This window comes from Chiloscyllium punctatum, chromosome 10 (assembly GCF_047496795.1).
Source record: "Chiloscyllium punctatum isolate Juve2018m chromosome 10, sChiPun1.3, whole genome shotgun sequence".
NCBI lineage: Eukaryota > Metazoa > Chordata > Chondrichthyes > Orectolobiformes > Hemiscylliidae > Chiloscyllium > Chiloscyllium punctatum.
In genome coordinates this window covers 42,783,643-42,802,855 of record NC_092748.1, presented here as the reverse complement: position 1 = coordinate 42,802,855, position 19,213 = coordinate 42,783,643, and the positions used below count along the sequence as shown (strand labels likewise).

The following is a 19,213-nucleotide window of genomic DNA, read 5'->3' as shown; positions in this document are numbered from 1 at the left end:
GTTACCTTTGATCCCCTCAGCTAAATCATTGCTATAAATTGTAAAATGTTGAAGACTCAATACAGACCTGTCCGAAATGTCAATTTTCCTGCTCCTCGGATGTTGCCTGACCTCCTGTGCTTTTCCAGCACCACTCTAACCTTGGCTCTGATCTCCAGCATCTGCAGTCCTCATTTTCGTCTGGTTGGACCAAAGAGTCTGTTTCTATGCTGCATGACTCTGACTGTATAATATGATTCTTTTTCTGTTTATATGCAGATTAAAATCACACATAATTGTTGCTGTCTCTTTATCATAAACACCCAACATTTCTGGTTGTGTACTTCTTGCTCCATCATAGTTGCCTGTAGATCATTTCCACTAGTGACTTCTTTCCCCTACTACCCTGATCTCCATCCAAACTGATTGCATATCATTATCTACTAAACCAGGATCACCTCTAACTATTGCACCAGTGGGATTATGAAAAAGGCTATTGCCAACAGGATTAGGGAGAATCCTAAGGTATTTTATAAATACATTCAAGTGGTTAACCAGGGAAAAAGTAGGGCCATTAGGGACTAAGGGGGCAACATGTGTGTGAAGCTGCAGGATATTGGAAGGCAGTTGAATGAATACTTATCATCAGTCTTCACTCTGGACAAGGGGAAAATAGGTACAGAATTCAGGAAAAAGGGACTGTGAAGAACTTGCACAGTTTGACATAGGAAATGGAGAAGTATTGGCGGCTTTGTCAGGTTTAAAAATAGACAAGTCTCCTGGCCTGGATGAATTAAATCCCAGACTGCTATGGGAAGCAGAAACTGGCTTAGTAATAGGATGCAAAGTGTAATAAAAGGCTGTTTTAATGACTGGAGGCCAGTGTCCAGTGGTGTACCCCAAGGATCAGTACTGGCACTCTTATTAATTGAAAATGTTGGGGGAATGTTAAGCAAATTTGCAGATAATACCAAGCTTGGTAGACTGTTAATAGCAAAGAATATAGTTGTAGCTTACAAGAAGATATAGATGGGTTGGTCAGATAGACAAACCACTGGCAGCTAGTATTTAATCTTGATAAGTGTAATGTGATGCACTCTTGGAGGAGAAACACGATGAGGGAGTATTTAATGAATAGCAGGACACTTGGTTGTTTCGAGGAACAGAGGGAGTTTGGGGTAATTATTCACAGATCCCTAATGTCGTCAGAGTACCTGAATAGCATAGTTGTTTTCATCAGTCATGCCATAGAGTATAAGAAGGAGGAGGTAATGTTGGAGTTGTACAGAGAGCATTGGTCAGGCTGCAACTGGGGTATTGTATGCAGTTCTGGTCACCTCACTGCAGGAAGGATGTGATAGACTAGAAGGGGTACAGAGGAGGTTCAACACAATGTTGCCTGAGATGGAGAAATTGAGCTGTAAGCAGCGATTAGATAGCCTTGGATTGTTTTCTTTAGGGGGGACATGATTGAGGAGTATAAGATTAAAAGAGTATGGTCAGGGTGGATAGAGAGCAGCTGCTTCCTGTGGTTCAGGGGTCAATTATGAGAGGGCATAGTTTTAGGATAGGGGGCAGGAGGTTAAGAGGGGATTTGGGAAAAAAAAGTTTCACTCAGTGGGTGATGAGAATCTGGAATGCACAGCCTGAGAAGGTAGCTGAGGCTGAAAACCTTATGACCTTTTAAGAAATATTTGGATGAGTACTTCAAATATCATAGCATTCAAGGATATGGGACAAGTGCAGGAAATTGGAATTAGCACACTTTTAGTGATAGTTATGTCGGTGCAGACTCAATGGACCAAAGGGTCTTTACTATGCTGTGTGAATCTATGAATACTATCTCGGGCGTGCTGCCCCACTTCTTTTACCTAGCTTCCTATTCTTGATTGTCCTGTACTTCTCAATATTCAACCCCAACCCTTGTCATCCTGCAGATATGTCTCCATAAAGACTTTCAGAGCACATTTATTCATTTCAAAGTGCACGATCGATTCATTTACTTTTTAACGGATGCTACACTAATTCAGAATCAGAAGTTTTTTGTTATGTTTTGGTAACACCTAGTTTTAGCAGCAGATTTCTTTTTTCCTCTCCATCTCATCCTGCAATTCCCTGACTCTCATTTTCCATGTTAGTATTTCACTCTCCTCCCTCAACTCTCTCCCTTGATTTGTTACATTTACCTTAATCCCTCAGCACCTCACACTTCACCAACCACATTGTTAAGATTAAAGAAAACTCTGTTTCTTTAAACATACAGCATCTGAGAACTGGAGTCCCAGCAGAGATTAAGATTAAGATCATCCCAGCAGTCTAGATTACACGTTTCTCAGTACTCAAATTAGAGCTCCATGAACTTTCCATTTCTCCCACTCAAGTCGCACATTCATTTCTCTAGTATTATTCATCCTATCCCAACTTGCATGTGTCTCAGTGAGTAATTCGGGTGGTTATTCCTTTTAGATTTAGCTTTCTAATTTAATGCCTAACTTCTCCATATTCCCTCGCCAGAACCTTTTACCTAGTTCTACCTATGTAGTTGGAACCAACATGGACAGCGATGACTGGATTTTACTCAGTCCCGTGACAAATTCTTCTCTCGTCAAAAAGAAATATCCTAAATCCTGACAACGTACAAACAGAACAGCCATCTGGACTATCACTCTTTGCTGCAGAGACCACTGTCAATCCCCTTCACTATACCGTTCCCTTACTATCACTGTCTTCTTTCTTTACAAAACCACCACCCCGCCCTGCTGCTGCCGCTGCTGCACCACCATACTCTCTTGAATAGCTTCCCTTACAAATGTGCATGGCCAATTAATTCATCCACCCTGCAGCTTTCACACTCATCCAAACTAGGTGACAGCCTCAAACCTGTTGAATTATTGCAAAGGCTGACGTTCCTGCGCTGTGGGTCCTCTTACCTGCCTCACTTAGAGTCATAGAGATGTACAGCACGGAAACAGACCCTTCAGTTCAACTTGTCCATGCTGACCAGTTATCCAAAATTAATCTAGTCCCACTTGCCAGCATTTTGCCCATATCCTTCAAAAAGCTTCCTATTCATGTACCTATCCAGATGCCTTTTAAATGTTATAATCGTACAGCCTCTACCACTTCCTCTGGCAACTCATTCTCCACATGCACCACTCTCTGCTTGAATAAGCTGCCCCATAGGTCCATTTAATATCTTTCCCCTCTCAGTTTAAATCTATGTCTTCTAGTTTTGGACTCACCTACTCAGGGAAACGACTTTGACTATTGACCCAATCCATGCTTTGTAAGGTTGCCCCTCAGCCTCTGATACACCATGGAAAACAGCTCCAGCCTATTTAGCTTCTCCCTGTAGCTCAAACCCTCCAACTCTGGCAACATCCTTGTTCATCTTTTCTGAACCTTTCCAAGTTCCACAACATCCTTCTGTAGGAGAGACCAGAATTGCTCACAATACTACAAAAGTGGTTTAACCAATATCCTGTATGGCTGCAACAAGGCCTCCCAACTTCTATACTCAATGCAGTTACCAATAAAGGCAAGCATACAAAATGCCAAACGCCTTCTTCACTATCCCATTTACCTGCGACTCCACTTTTAAGGAACTATGAATCTGCACTCCAAGGTCTCTTTGTTCAGCAACACTCTCTAAGGCCTTACCATTAAGTGTATAAGTCCTGCCCTGATTTGCCTTTACAAAATACAGCACCTCACATTTATCTAAATTAAACTCCATCTGCAAATCTTCAGCCGATAGGCCCATCTGATCAAGATTCTATTGTACTCTGAGAGACCTTCGCTGTCCACTACACCTCCAACTTTAGTGTCATCTACAAACTTACCATACCTCCCATGTTCATAGTCAAGTCATTTATATCAATGAGGAAAAGCAGTGGACACAGCGTCGATTCTTGTGGCACATCACTAGTCACAGATCTCCAATCAGAAAAACAACCCTCCACCACCACCTTCTGTCTTCTACCTTCAAGCCAGTTCTGTATCCAAATAGCTAGTTGTCTCTGCATTCCGTGTGATCTAACCTTGCTAACCAGTCTATCATGAGGAACCTTGTCAAACACCTTACTGAAGTCCATATGGATCCCATCCACCACTCTGCCCTCATCAGTCCTTTTCGTTACTACTTCAAAAAACTTCAGTCAAGTTAGTGAGCCAGGATTTCCCATGCACAGACATTTTAACTGTCTCTTGTCAGTCCTTGCCTTTCCAAACACATGTAAATCCTGTCCCTGAGCATTTCCTCCAACAACTTGCCCACCACTGATGTCATATGTTTAGTATCTCATCTATCTTCTGCGGTTGCACATGTAGGCAGGCTTTTTAATCTTTAAGGGGCCCTGTTCTGTCCTTAGTTACCCTTTTGTCCTTTATGTATTTGTAGAATCCCTTTGGAATCTCCTTAACCCTATTTGCCAAGGCTATTTCATGTCCCCTTTTTGCCCTGCTGATTTTCTTCTTAAGTATATCCCTGCTGCCTTTATACTCTTCTAGAGATTCACTCAATACCTGACATATGCTTCTTTCTTTTTTTCTTGACTAAAACCTCGATTTCTCCAGTCATCCAACATTCCCTACACCTACCAGCCTTACCCTTCACTCAGAGGGACATATTGTCTCTGGACTCTTGTTGGAGAAAGTGAGGACTGCGGATGCTGGAGATTAGAGCTGAAAATGTGTTGCTGGAAAAGCACAGCAGGTCAGGCAGCATCCAAGGAACAGGAGAATCGACGTTCCAAGGAACAGAAGAATGCCCGAAACGTCGATTCTCCTGTTCCTTGGATGCTGCCTGACCTGCTGAGCTTTTCCAGCAACACATTTTCAGCTCTGGACTCTTGTTATCTCATTATTGAATTCTTCCCAATTTCCAGCCATCCCTTTACCTGCGGACATTGCCCCCAGTCAACTTGTGAAAATTCTTGCCTAATATCATCAAATTTGGCCTTCCTCTGGTTTAGAACTTGAACTTTTAGATCCGGTCTATCTTTTTCCATCACTATTTAAGACTGATAGAATTATGGTCACTGGCCCCAAAGTACTCCCCACACTGAGTTACCTGCCCTGCCTTATTTCCCAAGTGTAGGTCAAGGTTTGCACCTTCTCTAGTAAGTGCATCCACATTCTGAATCAGAAACATTTTCCTGTCCACACTTATCAAATTCCTCTCCATTCAAACCCTTAACACTATGGCAGTCCCATTCGATGTTTGGATAATTAAAATCCCCAACTATAACCACTCTTACAGATAGCTGAGATCACTTTGCAAATTTGTTTCTCAATTTCCCATTGACTATTGGGGGTCAAAAAGTATGGTGCTGGAAAAGCACAACTGGTCAGGCAGCATTCGAGAAGCAAAGGAGTTGACATTTCGAGCATAAACTTTTCATCAGGAATGTTGAAGAGCTTATGCTTGAAATGTCGACTCTCCTCCTCCTTGGATGCTGCCTGACTGCTGTGCTTTTTCAGCACTGAATGTTTTGACTCTGAGCTCCAGCATCTGCAGTCTTCACTTTCTCCTAGGTCTGCAATACAATCCCAGTAAGGTGATCATCCCTTTCTCATTTCTTACTTACACCCAAATAACTTCCCTTAATGTAATCCCAGGAATGAGCTCCACAAGTACAACAGTAATGTTATCCTTAATCAAAAACACCGCTCCCCCCTCCTCTCTTGCTCCCTTTTCTATCCTTCCTATAGCATCTATACCCTGTAACATTTAAGTTGCCAGACCTGTCCATCCCTGAGCCACATCTCTGTAATTGCTATGATAGCCCAATCTCACGAACCTAACCATGCCCGCAGTTGATTTGCTTTATCTGTTAGCCTCTTGCATTGAAATAAATGCAGTTTATCAGTCCTATCTCATTCTCTGCTTTGTACCTGCCTGCCCTGATTGTTTGACTTCCTCCGTTTCCCAATTGTATCTGTGTCAGACTGCTATCTTTCCTCAGCATTACTAGTTTAAATCCTCTTGAGCAGCTCTAACAAATCTCCCCGCCAATATATTAGTCCCCTTCCAATTCAGGTGCAATCCATCCTTCTTGTACAGGTCACATCTACCCCAGAAGAGTTTCCAATGATCCAAGAATGTGAATCTTTCTCCTCTGCACCAGCTGCTCAGCTGTTTGTAGTCACACCTCCTTGTTCCAGATCACTGGCCAATTCAGAAAGTCCTATGCTATGGGACGTGACTTCTCGTAGAATAAAGTAACCGTTCCCTTTCCGTAATGTGCTACAGTGTTTGCAGCTTGGCTTCCAGTTCAATAACTCTGAACCGAACGTCTTGCTGCCACAAGAACTTAGTTGCAGATGTGTTTGCCCTGGATCACACCTAAATCTAGAAGCTTCACGTCCTGATGCTCTAGCGCATCACTAATATGCGATAATTAATTAATAATTGCCTGTGTATTCATTTATAATAAATATGGCCTACATCTGCCAGTTTACAATGTAATAAAGCAATACAATGCTGATAAAAATTGCAGTTTCTAGTACTACCAGTTCCTAACTGTTCTCAGTTATACAAAATCAGAAATTAAATGCTGTAGGCTTGAAAACAAGAGTCAAAGCACCCTTTACTGAATTCTCCACTCAGCACGTAGCAATGCTTGCAGTAAATCTTGCTTAAAGCACCTTTTCTCCCTTTGTACAAAATTCTCATTTTAATACAAATTCCCAGATAATGCAATTTTTCTTCTGACTCAGTCAAGCAAAGTCTTTCTCTCACTATGTAGCCTTACTGACCCAATTTTTCCCATCTTTAAGCCCTTTCCCCGACCCTGCAATTTTCTCCAAGTACTATTCCAAATTCTTTTGGAAAGTTTTATACCCTAATTTCAAGCAGTGCATTCCAGATTGTAACTCACTTTGTAAAACAAAATATCCCCCATTTTGTCTCCTCTTCTATTACTGATTTCCTTAAATCAATGGCCTTTTGTTCCTAACCTTTCATAAAAAATTTAAGTAAGTGCAGGATATGAACAATGGTACCATAGTATATGAGCTAATCCATTACTAGACAGCCTTACCTGTCCTTGAAGATGGCTGCAAAGGAGACCAGCCAAATCAGTTTTTGCATGTGTTGTGTTTGAAGACACAAAATAACACAAAATTGAAAACTCAATACTTAAACAAAAATAAGATGCAAGACTTTAGGTTACTTACATTAGATTACTTACAGTGTGGAAACAGGCCCTTCGGCCCAACAAGTCCACACCGACCTACCAAAGTGCAACCAACCCAGACCCATTCCCTTACATTTCACCCCTTCACCTAACACTACGGGCAATTTTGCATGACCAATTCACCTAGTCTGCAGATTATTGGACTGTGGGAGGAAACCAGAACACCCATAGGAAACCCACGCAGACATGGGGAGAACGTGCAAACTCCACACAGTCAGTCGCCCGAGGCAGGAATTGAACCCGGGTCTCTGGCGTTGTGAGGCAACAGTGCTAACCACTGTGCCACCATGCCGCCACATGGAATTTTTTATTTCAAGTTGTGAAATTTTATGCATTTTGATATTTTAAGCATTTATTACTTCTCTTTAATTTGTTTATCTAAAATATAGTTAAAATTACACAACACTAAAATAGATTTTTGTGTTATACAGCCACATTACAGTAGTTTTGATATTTAGTGCAATGATAGTTTTCTGAATAATTAGAATTGTTATGAACTAATTGAAATGTCTATGTTTTTCTGAGAATATCCTTCATGTGTGAGTCTTGACAGTGAGTGACGACTGGGGTGATGCTAGTAACAGTTAAGCCTTAGACTAGCTCACATGGCACCCATATTCACATACTTTTCAACTAATTAGTGATCAGAACAGGATTTCTCGCTGACGTTTTCCTAACCCAAAACATTGAGGGCAATTGAAACATAGCTTTCCACAACCAATTGTTACATCTGTGCCTGGTTTACATTGCACTCATCTACAGCAGTCAGTGCATTTACCCTTAGAGCCATTAGGGTTCACCTTGAATATTACCTTAAAATGTTTATAATGCAAATATTATTCAGCTTCACTTTCTTTTTTGCAGGTTGTTATCACAACTAAAACAACTGCTGATGATGTGAGTACTCAGTATACTTTGGACAAAGCGGGACACATCATTGCACAGAAACCTTCTCACATGGGCCAAGGTATTTCGCTTTTCTTATGTCAAAGATGGGTGTGTTGCATGTTGGGGCGGCTCGGTGGTTAGCACTGCTGTCTCACAGCACCATGGTCCCAGCTTCGATTCCAGCCTTGGGTGACTGTCTGTGTGGAGTTTACACATTCTCCCCGTGTCTGCGTGGGTTTTCTCCGGGTGCTCTGGTTTCCTAACACAGTCCAAAGATGTGCAGGTCAAGTGAATTGGCCATGCTAAATTGCCCATAGTGTTAGATGCATTAGTCAGAGGGAAATGGGACTGGGTGGGTTACTGTTCGGAGGGTTGGTGTGGATTTGTTGGGCTGAAGGGCCTATTTCCACACTGTAGGAAATCTAAGCTAATCTAATTATCCTTGTATTTAAGCGAGTTCACATCTCAACTTTTTGAATTTTCAACTGTTGTAGCGAACTTTGGAACAAATTAAGGCAAAGTTCCATTTAATTAATTTAATAATTTATCATTTCATAAATAATAATTTATATTATTATTAAATGAGAACAGCTGGAAGCAGCATCAACAAAATAAGATCAAATATACGTATGTTTAGTAGTATATAAGGGAAATTCTGTATGTTTTAAATTAATAAATTTGCAGTGATTGGGTGTCAGAATAAGGATATAAATTAACTTTAAGATGTCAAATAACATCATGGGCAGGAGTTTGCAGTCAGAGGTGAATCAACGATGCTTGTTGCTAAGGGACATCAAGAAACATTGCTCGCGAATGTTTTTGCTATTTCCATGGCATGAATTTCCTCTTTCTATCATTAGTTCAAATATGACGTCAGGTTGAGGGGATTATAAGGTATACAGTAAGTATACATTAAATAGATTAAATGTAACATTCTTGAATATTGAATATTCTAATGGACGGTAACCACAAAGTAAAATGCACTGAGTTTTCCACTTGCTGACTACAATAGTTTAAATAACAATAACTGATTGGGACTTGCAATGGGGACTGAAACATAAGATGCACCAACTTTCTTTCGAAAAGTTAAAATGTGCATTTTAATCATAATGGAGATGTTTGACATTCCAGTAATATAAAATTTGCTTTACAAGACTAGTGAGGCTATTCAGTAATAAATATGTCACAATCCCAGGTACACCTTATTTACAAGGTGTGCGATTTTTGAAGATTTTACAGTAAACTAATAGCATTAAAGGACAACTGTTCATTAGTTCAATGATTTCACCTTGCTTGCAATTTGGAATTTAACGAAACATCTTCTGGGGAAGTATGGAAGCACTGTTTTTTGGATTCTGGACTTAATTGTGTTTTTGCAGACTCCAGACATTGCTATCCATTTCAGAAAAGTAAAATTATAAGGAACACAAATAGTTTATCCATCATTGCTTGGCAAATTACAGACAATTAAATTGCAAAATAATTTGTGAAACTTACCTGAATATGTACAGAAATCTTCAGGATAGAGCATAAAACCTGCAGCCTTCTGACCCTGTGATAACAATGCTGCTGTTCATGTGTTGAGCTGACACTTGTTTTTTTTCCCCTTCATTCTTTTGTGGGATGTGGGAATTGCTGTCAACGTCATTTATTGATGTTGATCTCTCATTGCCCTTGAAGTTAAATGGCTTGCTGGGCATATCAGAGTCATTAGACATCAACCATATTACTGTTATGTGTAGATCAGACTCAATAAGGATGGCAGATTTTGTTCCCATAAGGACATGTGTAACAAATGAATTTTTATAATAATTAATAATGTCTTCATCGTCACCATTACTAAGATTCCAATTCTAGAATAATTAAGCTTACATTCCACTAGCTGCCATCATGGGTTTTGAACTCATGGCCACAGTGCAACATAATCTCTATGCCACCATCGTTCCCTAATTTATTTCAAAACATGAAAATGTGATAGATATTAAAAGGTGGTACAGAAGTTATGTGCATAGAAGACAAAAAAGCAGGTTATAAACAAGTAAGTAGCTAAATATGCCAAAGTTTGGAAGTATTTTAATCTAATGGATTTTGGAACTTGCACAAGTTTTGAAATTCTTTATTTTTAACTTCATAGTGTTTTACATTTATATGAAACCCAGTCCCTGTTTGAGCATCATTCTAAAATGACATGTATCAGCTTTGTGGATCTACCACTAGGTGGGGCTGCTTCAAATTCAGAATATGGAGGTGATCATACCCATTCGTGCAGGATTACTGATGTGCTGTAGAAAATTAACTTTATCCTGAATCCATGAACAGTGGCATGGAAGATCTGCTAGTTGTGGAAATGTTGATTGCCAGTACAGTTCACAAGAAACATTTGTAAAGTACCTGTATAAAGTTAAATGTATAGCTTTAAAAATGATCAGTTACCTGACATTTGGGCTCAGTTTGTGTTGAATGGCAGAATTGACTGCAATTTAATTGTGAGATTAGATTGTGATATAATTAATTTTCAAATTATTTGCAGAACACTGTATAAATATGCTGAATTGTGCACATATTCCATGATGATAAGTTTAATTGTCATTAAGATTTTGCAAAACTGTTCTTAACCTGCTGAAATTGAATATTGTATTTTCAGCTTTGTGTTACCTGTTCATGAAGTGGCCCAACTAAGATGGCTTTTAAGCTTGACACTGTGACACAATGGTTTTAAAAAAACTGACACTCGCAAAAGACTATTTCTCACATTAATTCTATTGCAATTGTGTTTTGGGGTTTCCTGTTATAAACATCTATATGACAACAGTAACATAGATTTATATAGTGCAAATAATGCAATGAAACACTCCAGATTACTTCTCAAGAACATTATGAAGCAAAATATGACACCCAACATTACAAGAAAGTAAAGCAATAGGTTTTAAGGAATCTCTTAAAGGAGGAAAACAGGGTAAAAAACACAGACATGCAATAATGGTATTCCAGTGTATAGGGCTAAGACACCATAAGATAATGAAGAAGGCGTTTGGTACGCATGCCTTTACAGTCTTCTTCTATAACGCAGTGGTTGCATTCTTGTGCAACTCCACATTATAGAAAAATCGCGCTTTAGAAACAATGCTTAAATTATTAGCAATGTAATCAGCCAACACACGTTTTCAAAGTTCGCGATTTGGAAACAGTGTTCCCCAATATATCAACGGTGTTACAGCAAAATGACCTGCATTGTAAAGTTACTGAGTATGGGATTTGGCAGGTCATGTTACAGCTGTACAGGATTTTGGTTGGGCTGCTATTGGAATACTGCATGCAATTCTGGTCACCCTGCTGTAGGAAGGATGTTGTGAAATGTGAAAGGATTCATAAAAGATTTGCAAGGATGTTGCCAGCATTGGAGGGTTTGAGCCATAGGGAGAGATTGAATAGGCTGGGGCTACATGGAAGTGTTGGAGCCTTTGGAATAACCTTACAGAGGTTTATAAAATCATGAGGGGCATGGATAGGGTAAATGGGCAAGGTTTTTTCCCCAGGGTGGGGGAGTCCAAACAGCATAGGTTTAAAGTGAGAGGGGAAAAATATAAAAGGGATCTAAGGGGCACCTTTCTCATGCAGAAGGTGGTGTGTGTATGGAATGAGCTGCGAGAGAAAATGATGGAATCTTGTACAATTGCAACATTTGAAAGGCATCTGGATGGGTATATGAACAGGAAGGGTTTAAAGGGATATGGGCAAATGCTGGCAAACGGGACTGGATTTATTTGGAATATCTGGTCAGCATGGATGTGTTGAACTGAAAGGTCTGTTTCCATGCTGTATATCTCTTTGACACTATGACCTGAAGGCACAGCCATCAGTAGTGGAGCATTTAAAATGGGACACTCAAGAGGCCACCCATTTTGAAACTTTGAAAATATATTGATATGTTTTGCAAATCTAAATTTCAAATCTTTCAGTCTCTTTGTACTTTGCTGTAATCTCTGTATAGACCAACAAACTTCCATCATAGTTCCATCAATGTTTCCATTTTTTAGTGGTTGCTCTCACCTTTTGTCCATTGCTAATTTCAGTTTGTTATTCATGTCTGTTAGGAACAACTGTAACTGTGCTCAAACTTTTTAAGAATATTCCTGTAAGAAAGCAATTTTACTCCACTGCCAAAAAATGCAAAGATGAGCTGAAAAAAGTTCAAGACCTCCTGATGGCATATGGTATAATAAAACCAGACCTAAGAATTATTTTCACACATAACAAGGTAAGGAAAAGTTATTTGCATTTTTAAATTGATGGAACATCTGGACTTTTTCAATAAAAGGGTAATCATCAAAACACTTTGTCAGAGGAGTTATTTTAAAATTATTAATGAAAAGTTTTTAAAATCTAAGTTGGTCCTTTATCCTCTTTTGCTCTTTTCTCTGGAAAAGCATAACATCTTCCCTGAGCATACGCATACAAGTTTATCGCATGCTATGAACCCAAGACTCATTTCGTAGATCAGAAATTTCATGCCACAGTTTTGTTCTGTTTCATATTTTCTTTATTTTGCCAATATGTTTTAGATGCATTTGCTGAAAGCATTCTAAGATTAAATCATTTATATCTTCAGGATAAGTACATCAGCTTTAAGTTTGCAATTGAAATTACATTTATATATTTTAACACCCAATCTAGCATTCTCAAGTTTGCATATTTGTCAACATATTTATCCATTAGTCCTGATTTTAACCTGACCCATGTAACAAGCATTAACAAGCTTTGGTTAGGGACAGATGTCTGTTTAAATCCTTGCGTGTTTTTGCTCCATGTAATTTTACAAGATTCCAAGCAATTGTCGTCTTAAACTGTGAGCTGTTCAGAGCTATTCATAGCTGAAATGTTCTGGAAGGAAACCAGTTACATCACATTCCTTACTTTATTAGTCCTATTTTACATTTTACAATGTATTCATAAAGTGTGTTCATTGAGCAGAGTAAGGACATTGAATGGTGACTCTGACAGTTTGCCATTTTTTTTTGTTTAAAAATTGCAACTACCTGCTTATGTGCACCTGTTTTGTGTAAGAATTGGGAAAAAGTTAATTGGTTTCTCCTAACCTGAAGTACCAAAATATTTTGACCATGAGATTGTAAGAAACAAGACTAAGAGTAGCTCTTTCAGCCCCTTGAACCTACTCTGCCGTTTAGCTGGGTCATGGCTAATCCAGCATTTTTCACCTCCACCTTCCTAGGTTTTCTCTGTGCCCTAGATTCCCCAGCTGATCAAGAATCTACTTCAGTCTTGAATATACACAAGAATTCTGGATAGATACAAGAATAGGAATACTTAGAGAGATACGGGCCAGGAAGAGGCAAATGGAACAAGTTTAATTTGGGATTATGGACTGGTTGGAGTGAAGGCCACATCTTCTGCTTGGGATTCTGCAACCACATGGGATTAATGTGAATTTCACCAATTTCCTCATTTCCTCTCTCTCCTCCACCCCCCCCCCCGCCTCCACCTTATCCCAGTCCCAAGCCTCAAACTTAGCACTGCCTTCTTGATCTTGTTCATCATCTGTCCCATCTATCCGCTCCATCCTTGTCTCAGACCTATCATGTTCTCTCCCACCTTCATCTACCTATTGCATTCTCAGCTACCATCCCCATCCCCCGCCCCAGCCCCACCCCCTTTTATTTATCTCTCAGCCCCCTGGCCCACAAGCCTAATTTCTGATGAAGGCCTTTATGCTCAAAACATCAATTCTCCTGCTCCTCAATGCTGCCTGACCTCCTGTATTTTTCCAGCACCACACATTCTACTCTGGTTGGAGCGAAGGGTCTGTTTCCATGCTGTATGACTCTGCCCCCACAGTTCTTGGAAGCAAGGAGTTCCAGAAACTCTCAACCCTCTGAGAGAAGAAATTCCTCCACATCTCAGTTTACTATATTTGCTATTTGGGTTCAGCCGTGTCGCCACATTTCAAATATCTGGCTGTTTGACCTTCTTAAATACTTGGGGGGTGTTTATTGTGGACATTGCAGTCTGTGGAGATTGATTGATGGTTTTGTTTCATTTTTTATAGACAGATTTGTCATTTTAGAATGAAGTATATACCTTGGAGACATTATGATGATGTATTTTGTTGGTTTTCTGTCAGACTGTCAGCTTAAACGGTGGCCCCTGTTTAAAAATGGTTTAAACATAGGCCTACAGTTTTAATTAGCTCCCTTCTTAGTCTGTCATGCACAATTCCACAGGTCTCAAAATTTCTCACCAAAGAGTTCTAAATTAAAAAAGTGGGCTCTGTCTCTGATATTGTTGGTTGGTTCGTTCTGAAGGTATAATGTTTAATATTTTGAACAATCTTTCACACAAATAAGACAAATTTTCCAAACATGTTATAGCAGCATTCCAGATGGATTCATCTAATGTAGAGGCAAGGCCTTCACTATCAGTGTATCTAAAATTGAATCCTAGCAACTACTTTATTTGCCTGAGTTGAAATGCAATCTTCATTACAGAATTACAGGATGTGACAGTGCAGGAGAAAGCCATTTGATTTGTCATGTCCACATGGCCTTCCAAACGTACATTTCATTTAATGCTATGCTCCTGCCTTCTCCCCATAACCTTGCAAAATTGTTCCTTTTCAAATGGCAATCTAATTCCCTTTTGAATGCGTCAATTGAATCTTCCTCTGCCAGACTCTTAGGTAGTGCATTCCAGACCTTGACTACTTGCTCCATTTAAATGCTTTTTTTTCTCATACCGCTTTTGTTTCTTTTTGCAATTATTTTAAAGAAACTGGCATCTCTGACAATTCAGCCTTCCCTATGGACTACAAGATTCTCTTCCTTTCTTAAATTTATCACAAACATTTCTGTCCTCAAAAAACCAAAAGTACAGATTGAGGAATTTCTAAATAGAATTTCTCCAATCTTACATATAATCTACTGAATTCCGTTATGTTTGTGTCCATGGAACTATCTTTATTCTTTAAGAATTTTTGAAAATCTGACTACACCTCAGTAGCAGTATGTAAATCATTTTTTGATGCATTTTATCCACAAAAGTTCATACTTTGTCCAGACCTTCATCTTGTCCTTATCATTAGTCTCTAATTCTGAAAACAAATTGCTTCTCATCCTGCTTTTGTATGGTAGCAAGACAGCCAATGACATATTTTCTGTACTCTTTAGTAAAGAACTAATGCAGATCAACACAGTTACTAAACCTGCACAGTTGTCCTCGGGAACTTGTGCAAATGTTAGGAGAATTATTCCTCAGACTAGCCAAAGAACATGCTGATATTGTGGTTGATGTGGTTTGCCCACGGCTGAATATGACAAAAGGGTTTTTTTTTTAACCGACACAGACAATGGAAAGAATTTGTAGCTGATGCAGCATTTCATAAAGCTCAAATCCTGAATTCACAGACAGAACCAAAATGCCTCTGAGTCTTAGTAAAATGGGATTAGAATGCAAACAGTAAGGTTGTGAAAAGGCAGATCTGATGAAAACCATCTGATATGAGAGTTACAATTTTTATATGAAATTGAAAGGGAAAACTTGACCTACCTGAGCTGAGGCTTTTTAAAGAATTATAATAAGTATTAGACTTGACACACGTTTATACAAGAATAGAAATTGGGAATTAAATTTCTGAAGGCAGTTGGCCTTGAATGCAGAGACTAGTTTTGATAAACACCCTGGAAGAAACTTTTTTCTCTGTCAGCAAGAACATTAGAATAACAAAAAGGTATAAACAAGATAATCTTGTCAGAGTACCAAGAGACAAGTAACGTGGCAAGGGGGACAGAAACAATTTTGAAAGAGGATCACCATGACCTCGAGAATAAACAGCTGCCACTTCGCAAGTCGAATAAGAGGGAAGCTGTTCCCGAAATTATTAGCTTTGTCACAGAATCATAGAATTAGTTTTAACTATTTATAACTTTATAAGTAACCTTATATTAGTACAAAATGACAACAACTGGTAGAAATTAACATCCTTTTTAATCTCCTGTACCAAGATCAGAAAGGGATATGAATTGCATGACCAAATTTGAAAAGTCATTAGTAATAAGCAAGAATATAATGCAGTTAGCAAATATCTAGGAAGGGACATAACAATCTGTGTTCGAATGTGATCAATAGTTATAAGTCCCCAAGGAGAAGTGATCGGGGGTTTAGCAAACATCACAAGATGATGGAAGGTCATAAAGTGGACCATGAAGTTGTCTATCTTTGATTGGGTATTCAGAGGATTTGATGTGTATGTCAAAGGGAATGTGACAAACACTGCTCTCAATGTTGTATGTAATCATTGTGGTAAATATGGATACCCTGTACTTTATTTGAAAAGGTAGAGTGTCACTGACCTCCAATCTGAGCTGTATTTAAGAGGGCAACTGGGCCCCAAGGAAGGCCAGATTCGAAGTGACCTCTAGCCTCTTCCACACGTATGGTAAAGGAGCTCCAAATAAAGATCGATTTGTGCTTTTGAACACGGCACTTAAACTTCTCCTCAAAATCCCACTCCAACAGTAGTTTTTATACGTCTAGCAAATACTTAAGACTCTTTCATTGCCATTCTAGGGTAAATCTATCCCATCAACTGGACAGATCCACCAAAGGGGTGACACAATACTAAATAGTTGGGACAGAGTAGCCCTGGGAACTCTCAAGGTGGGACGGCACCGTGGCTCAGGGGTTAGCACTCCAATCTTACAGCACCACAGACCTGGATTCAATTCCAGCCTTGAGCGACTGTCTATGTGGAGTTTGCACATTCTCCCCGTATCTGCATGGATTTCCTTCAGGTGCTTCAATTTGCTCCCACAGTCCAAAGATGTGCAGACTAGATGGATTGGCCGTGGGAAATGCAGGGTTATAGGGATGTGGTGGAGGATTTGGTTTGGGTGGGATGATCTTCGCAGTGTTGGTATGGACTTGATGGGCCAAATGGTCTGCTTCCACACTGTGGAAATTATATGATCTATGAATTTTAGTTCCATGAGTGGAATATAGCTGGGAGTGTTGGATTGGGCAGCTCAGGTTAGAGTCCTGAGATGGTGGGGATAAGGTTTGTTGTTGGAAGTATGACTGGTATGTAGGTGGTGTTTTTAATAGTTACTGAAGAGTTAGACAATGTATTTAACTTACCTTTTATTGAGTAACTATTTTATTTAATTTAATTGGAACAATCCGAGGTCTCCAATTTAAACGGACACTATTGGAGAGATCCTACCTTGGCAGAATTACCCAGCAGAAAGTTTACTGGATAATTCCTTTGGAGTGTGATATGAGAGGGATTCCGCAGAGTCCACTTGCACAATTCTCATTTATTCTAGAATGACAGCTGTTTGGCTAGCCAGCAGATAAATCTGCTGTATCATACATTTATAGATGGAGCTTCATTAGAATGCTGTAGGCGGCAGTAGTATTTTACGATGATTGCAATCGAGAAACAGCTTTTCCAATAAAGTTCTTGGAAATTTCAAGAACAAATACTATACAGCTAATCTTTTATCCGTACTCAAGTTACCAGCTGCAGTGATTGTAACGAGGTCAGCCAGGTGGACCTGATAGAATATGAGTTTGCTGATGGGACTGTTAATCTTGTCCAGCCAGGGAGCCCTGGCTGACAGATTCAAACAAGAGTGTTAGAGGCTCTGTTCACTCTGAGAGCTAGCTCTGTTGAAGCCGGACAAGAGTCAAGTTCTATGGATATGTAAATGAAGGTGGACATAATGACAGGATACCAGCCTCTGTGGAGTTATTTCACCAGCTGTCTTGCTACTAATTTTGTTCTAATTATAGAAACGTAATTTATTATTGTTTATTTAGAAATGTGCAAAATTCCCAGTGCAAGAGATTTCTTGTCAATTGAGAAAATTCCTTTTAGCTTTGTACATTAATATACTGGAAAAACAGAATTGTCATTGTTTTATTGTCTAGCAAATTAATGGAGTTGTGCAAATCCATGATTAAAATTAGACACCCTAATTGTGCAGCAGATGTAATTGTGTCACATCTGTGTGCTATCTATTCATCAATGCTTTATCCTTTAGTCCAAGAGATTATCACTACTCTTTAGGCAAAGAACTTACATAATGTGCAAGGGGTATTCATTACAAATCGCAATAGAAACATCTGAAGAGAAAGAATGAGGAAGGACTTAATAGAATTATATGCTGTTATGGAAAAGAGTCACACTGGACTCGACATGTTAACTCTGTTTCTGTCTCCACAGATGCTGTCAGTCCTGCTGATTTTCTCCAACACTTTGGGGTTGTTTCAATATAGTCTGATGATAGGATTAAGTGAAGTGGAGTGGATAGAGGTCTATCCGAATCTATAAAGCTGATATAGTCAGGCCAAGTGGCCTGTTTCTGTTTTGTGGAACTTTCTAATTACACCTAGCAAGGTGGATGCACTAGTTGTATTTGCAGTTAGATTTTTCCAGTTTGAGCGTAATGTTGATTATAAGGTGTGGCTTCTCCATATCTTTTCTCCTGCGGTATTACACAATTTTTTTTGTTGGATTGATTGATTATATTGGTAGAATGCCAGAGCAGTATTTTCCAGAAGCCAAAACAAATTTGATGTCTACCCAATCATTCCTGTATAATGCACTTTACTGTATTTTAGACTTGGATAGGTAACTAACAGGAAACATTTGTTATATTAGGGTTACTAAGAAAGAAGTACCAAAATGTTTAAATAGCAAGGTCTTCTCTCTGTCTTATTTGTATTTGTGTTTTTTTTTGTAAATTGGATGCATAAACAAAACATAATATTCTAGAACCACAAGCTAATTATCAAAAAGTTAAATGCGAAGGTTTTCCAGAAGCCTTCATCAAAACTTTGAAATGTATTCCTTCTTTCTTCAAACTAAGCTTAGTTTATAAAATGAACATTTTTCATCTGAATAAATCAGCATATTTTAAGTTTACTTTTCATGCACTTGTGAAGATAACCAACAAGCAACATGAAGAGGAGGTGCATTTTGGCCAATTGCTGACATGGAAAATAAATTGATGTCGCTGGAAAATAAATCATTCTGTCAAGATGACATTGCACAAATGCCAACCAGTACTAAATGCTGACAAGAAAGATACTAGTGCTTAAAAAATGGATAATATGCTTTGCCTTCATGGTTA

The 19,213-nt window shown here is 39.0% G+C and overlaps 1 protein-coding gene across 5 annotated transcripts in view; it reads left to right on the top strand.

The window, feature by feature from the left end:
• pms1 (PMS1 homolog 1, mismatch repair system component) overlaps nt 1-19,213 on the top strand; it is a 106,269-nt gene that overhangs the window by 26,433 nt on the left and 60,623 nt on the right. For all 5 annotated transcript variants that reach the window (XM_072578995.1, XM_072578994.1, XM_072578996.1 and 2 more), the window contains 2 exons: nt 8,043-8,145; nt 12,161-12,324. In XM_072578995.1, the coding sequence (XP_072435096.1) occupies nt 8,043-8,145; nt 12,161-12,324 (267 nt within the window). The remainder of the gene's footprint in view (nt 1-8,042; nt 8,146-12,160; nt 12,325-19,213) is intronic.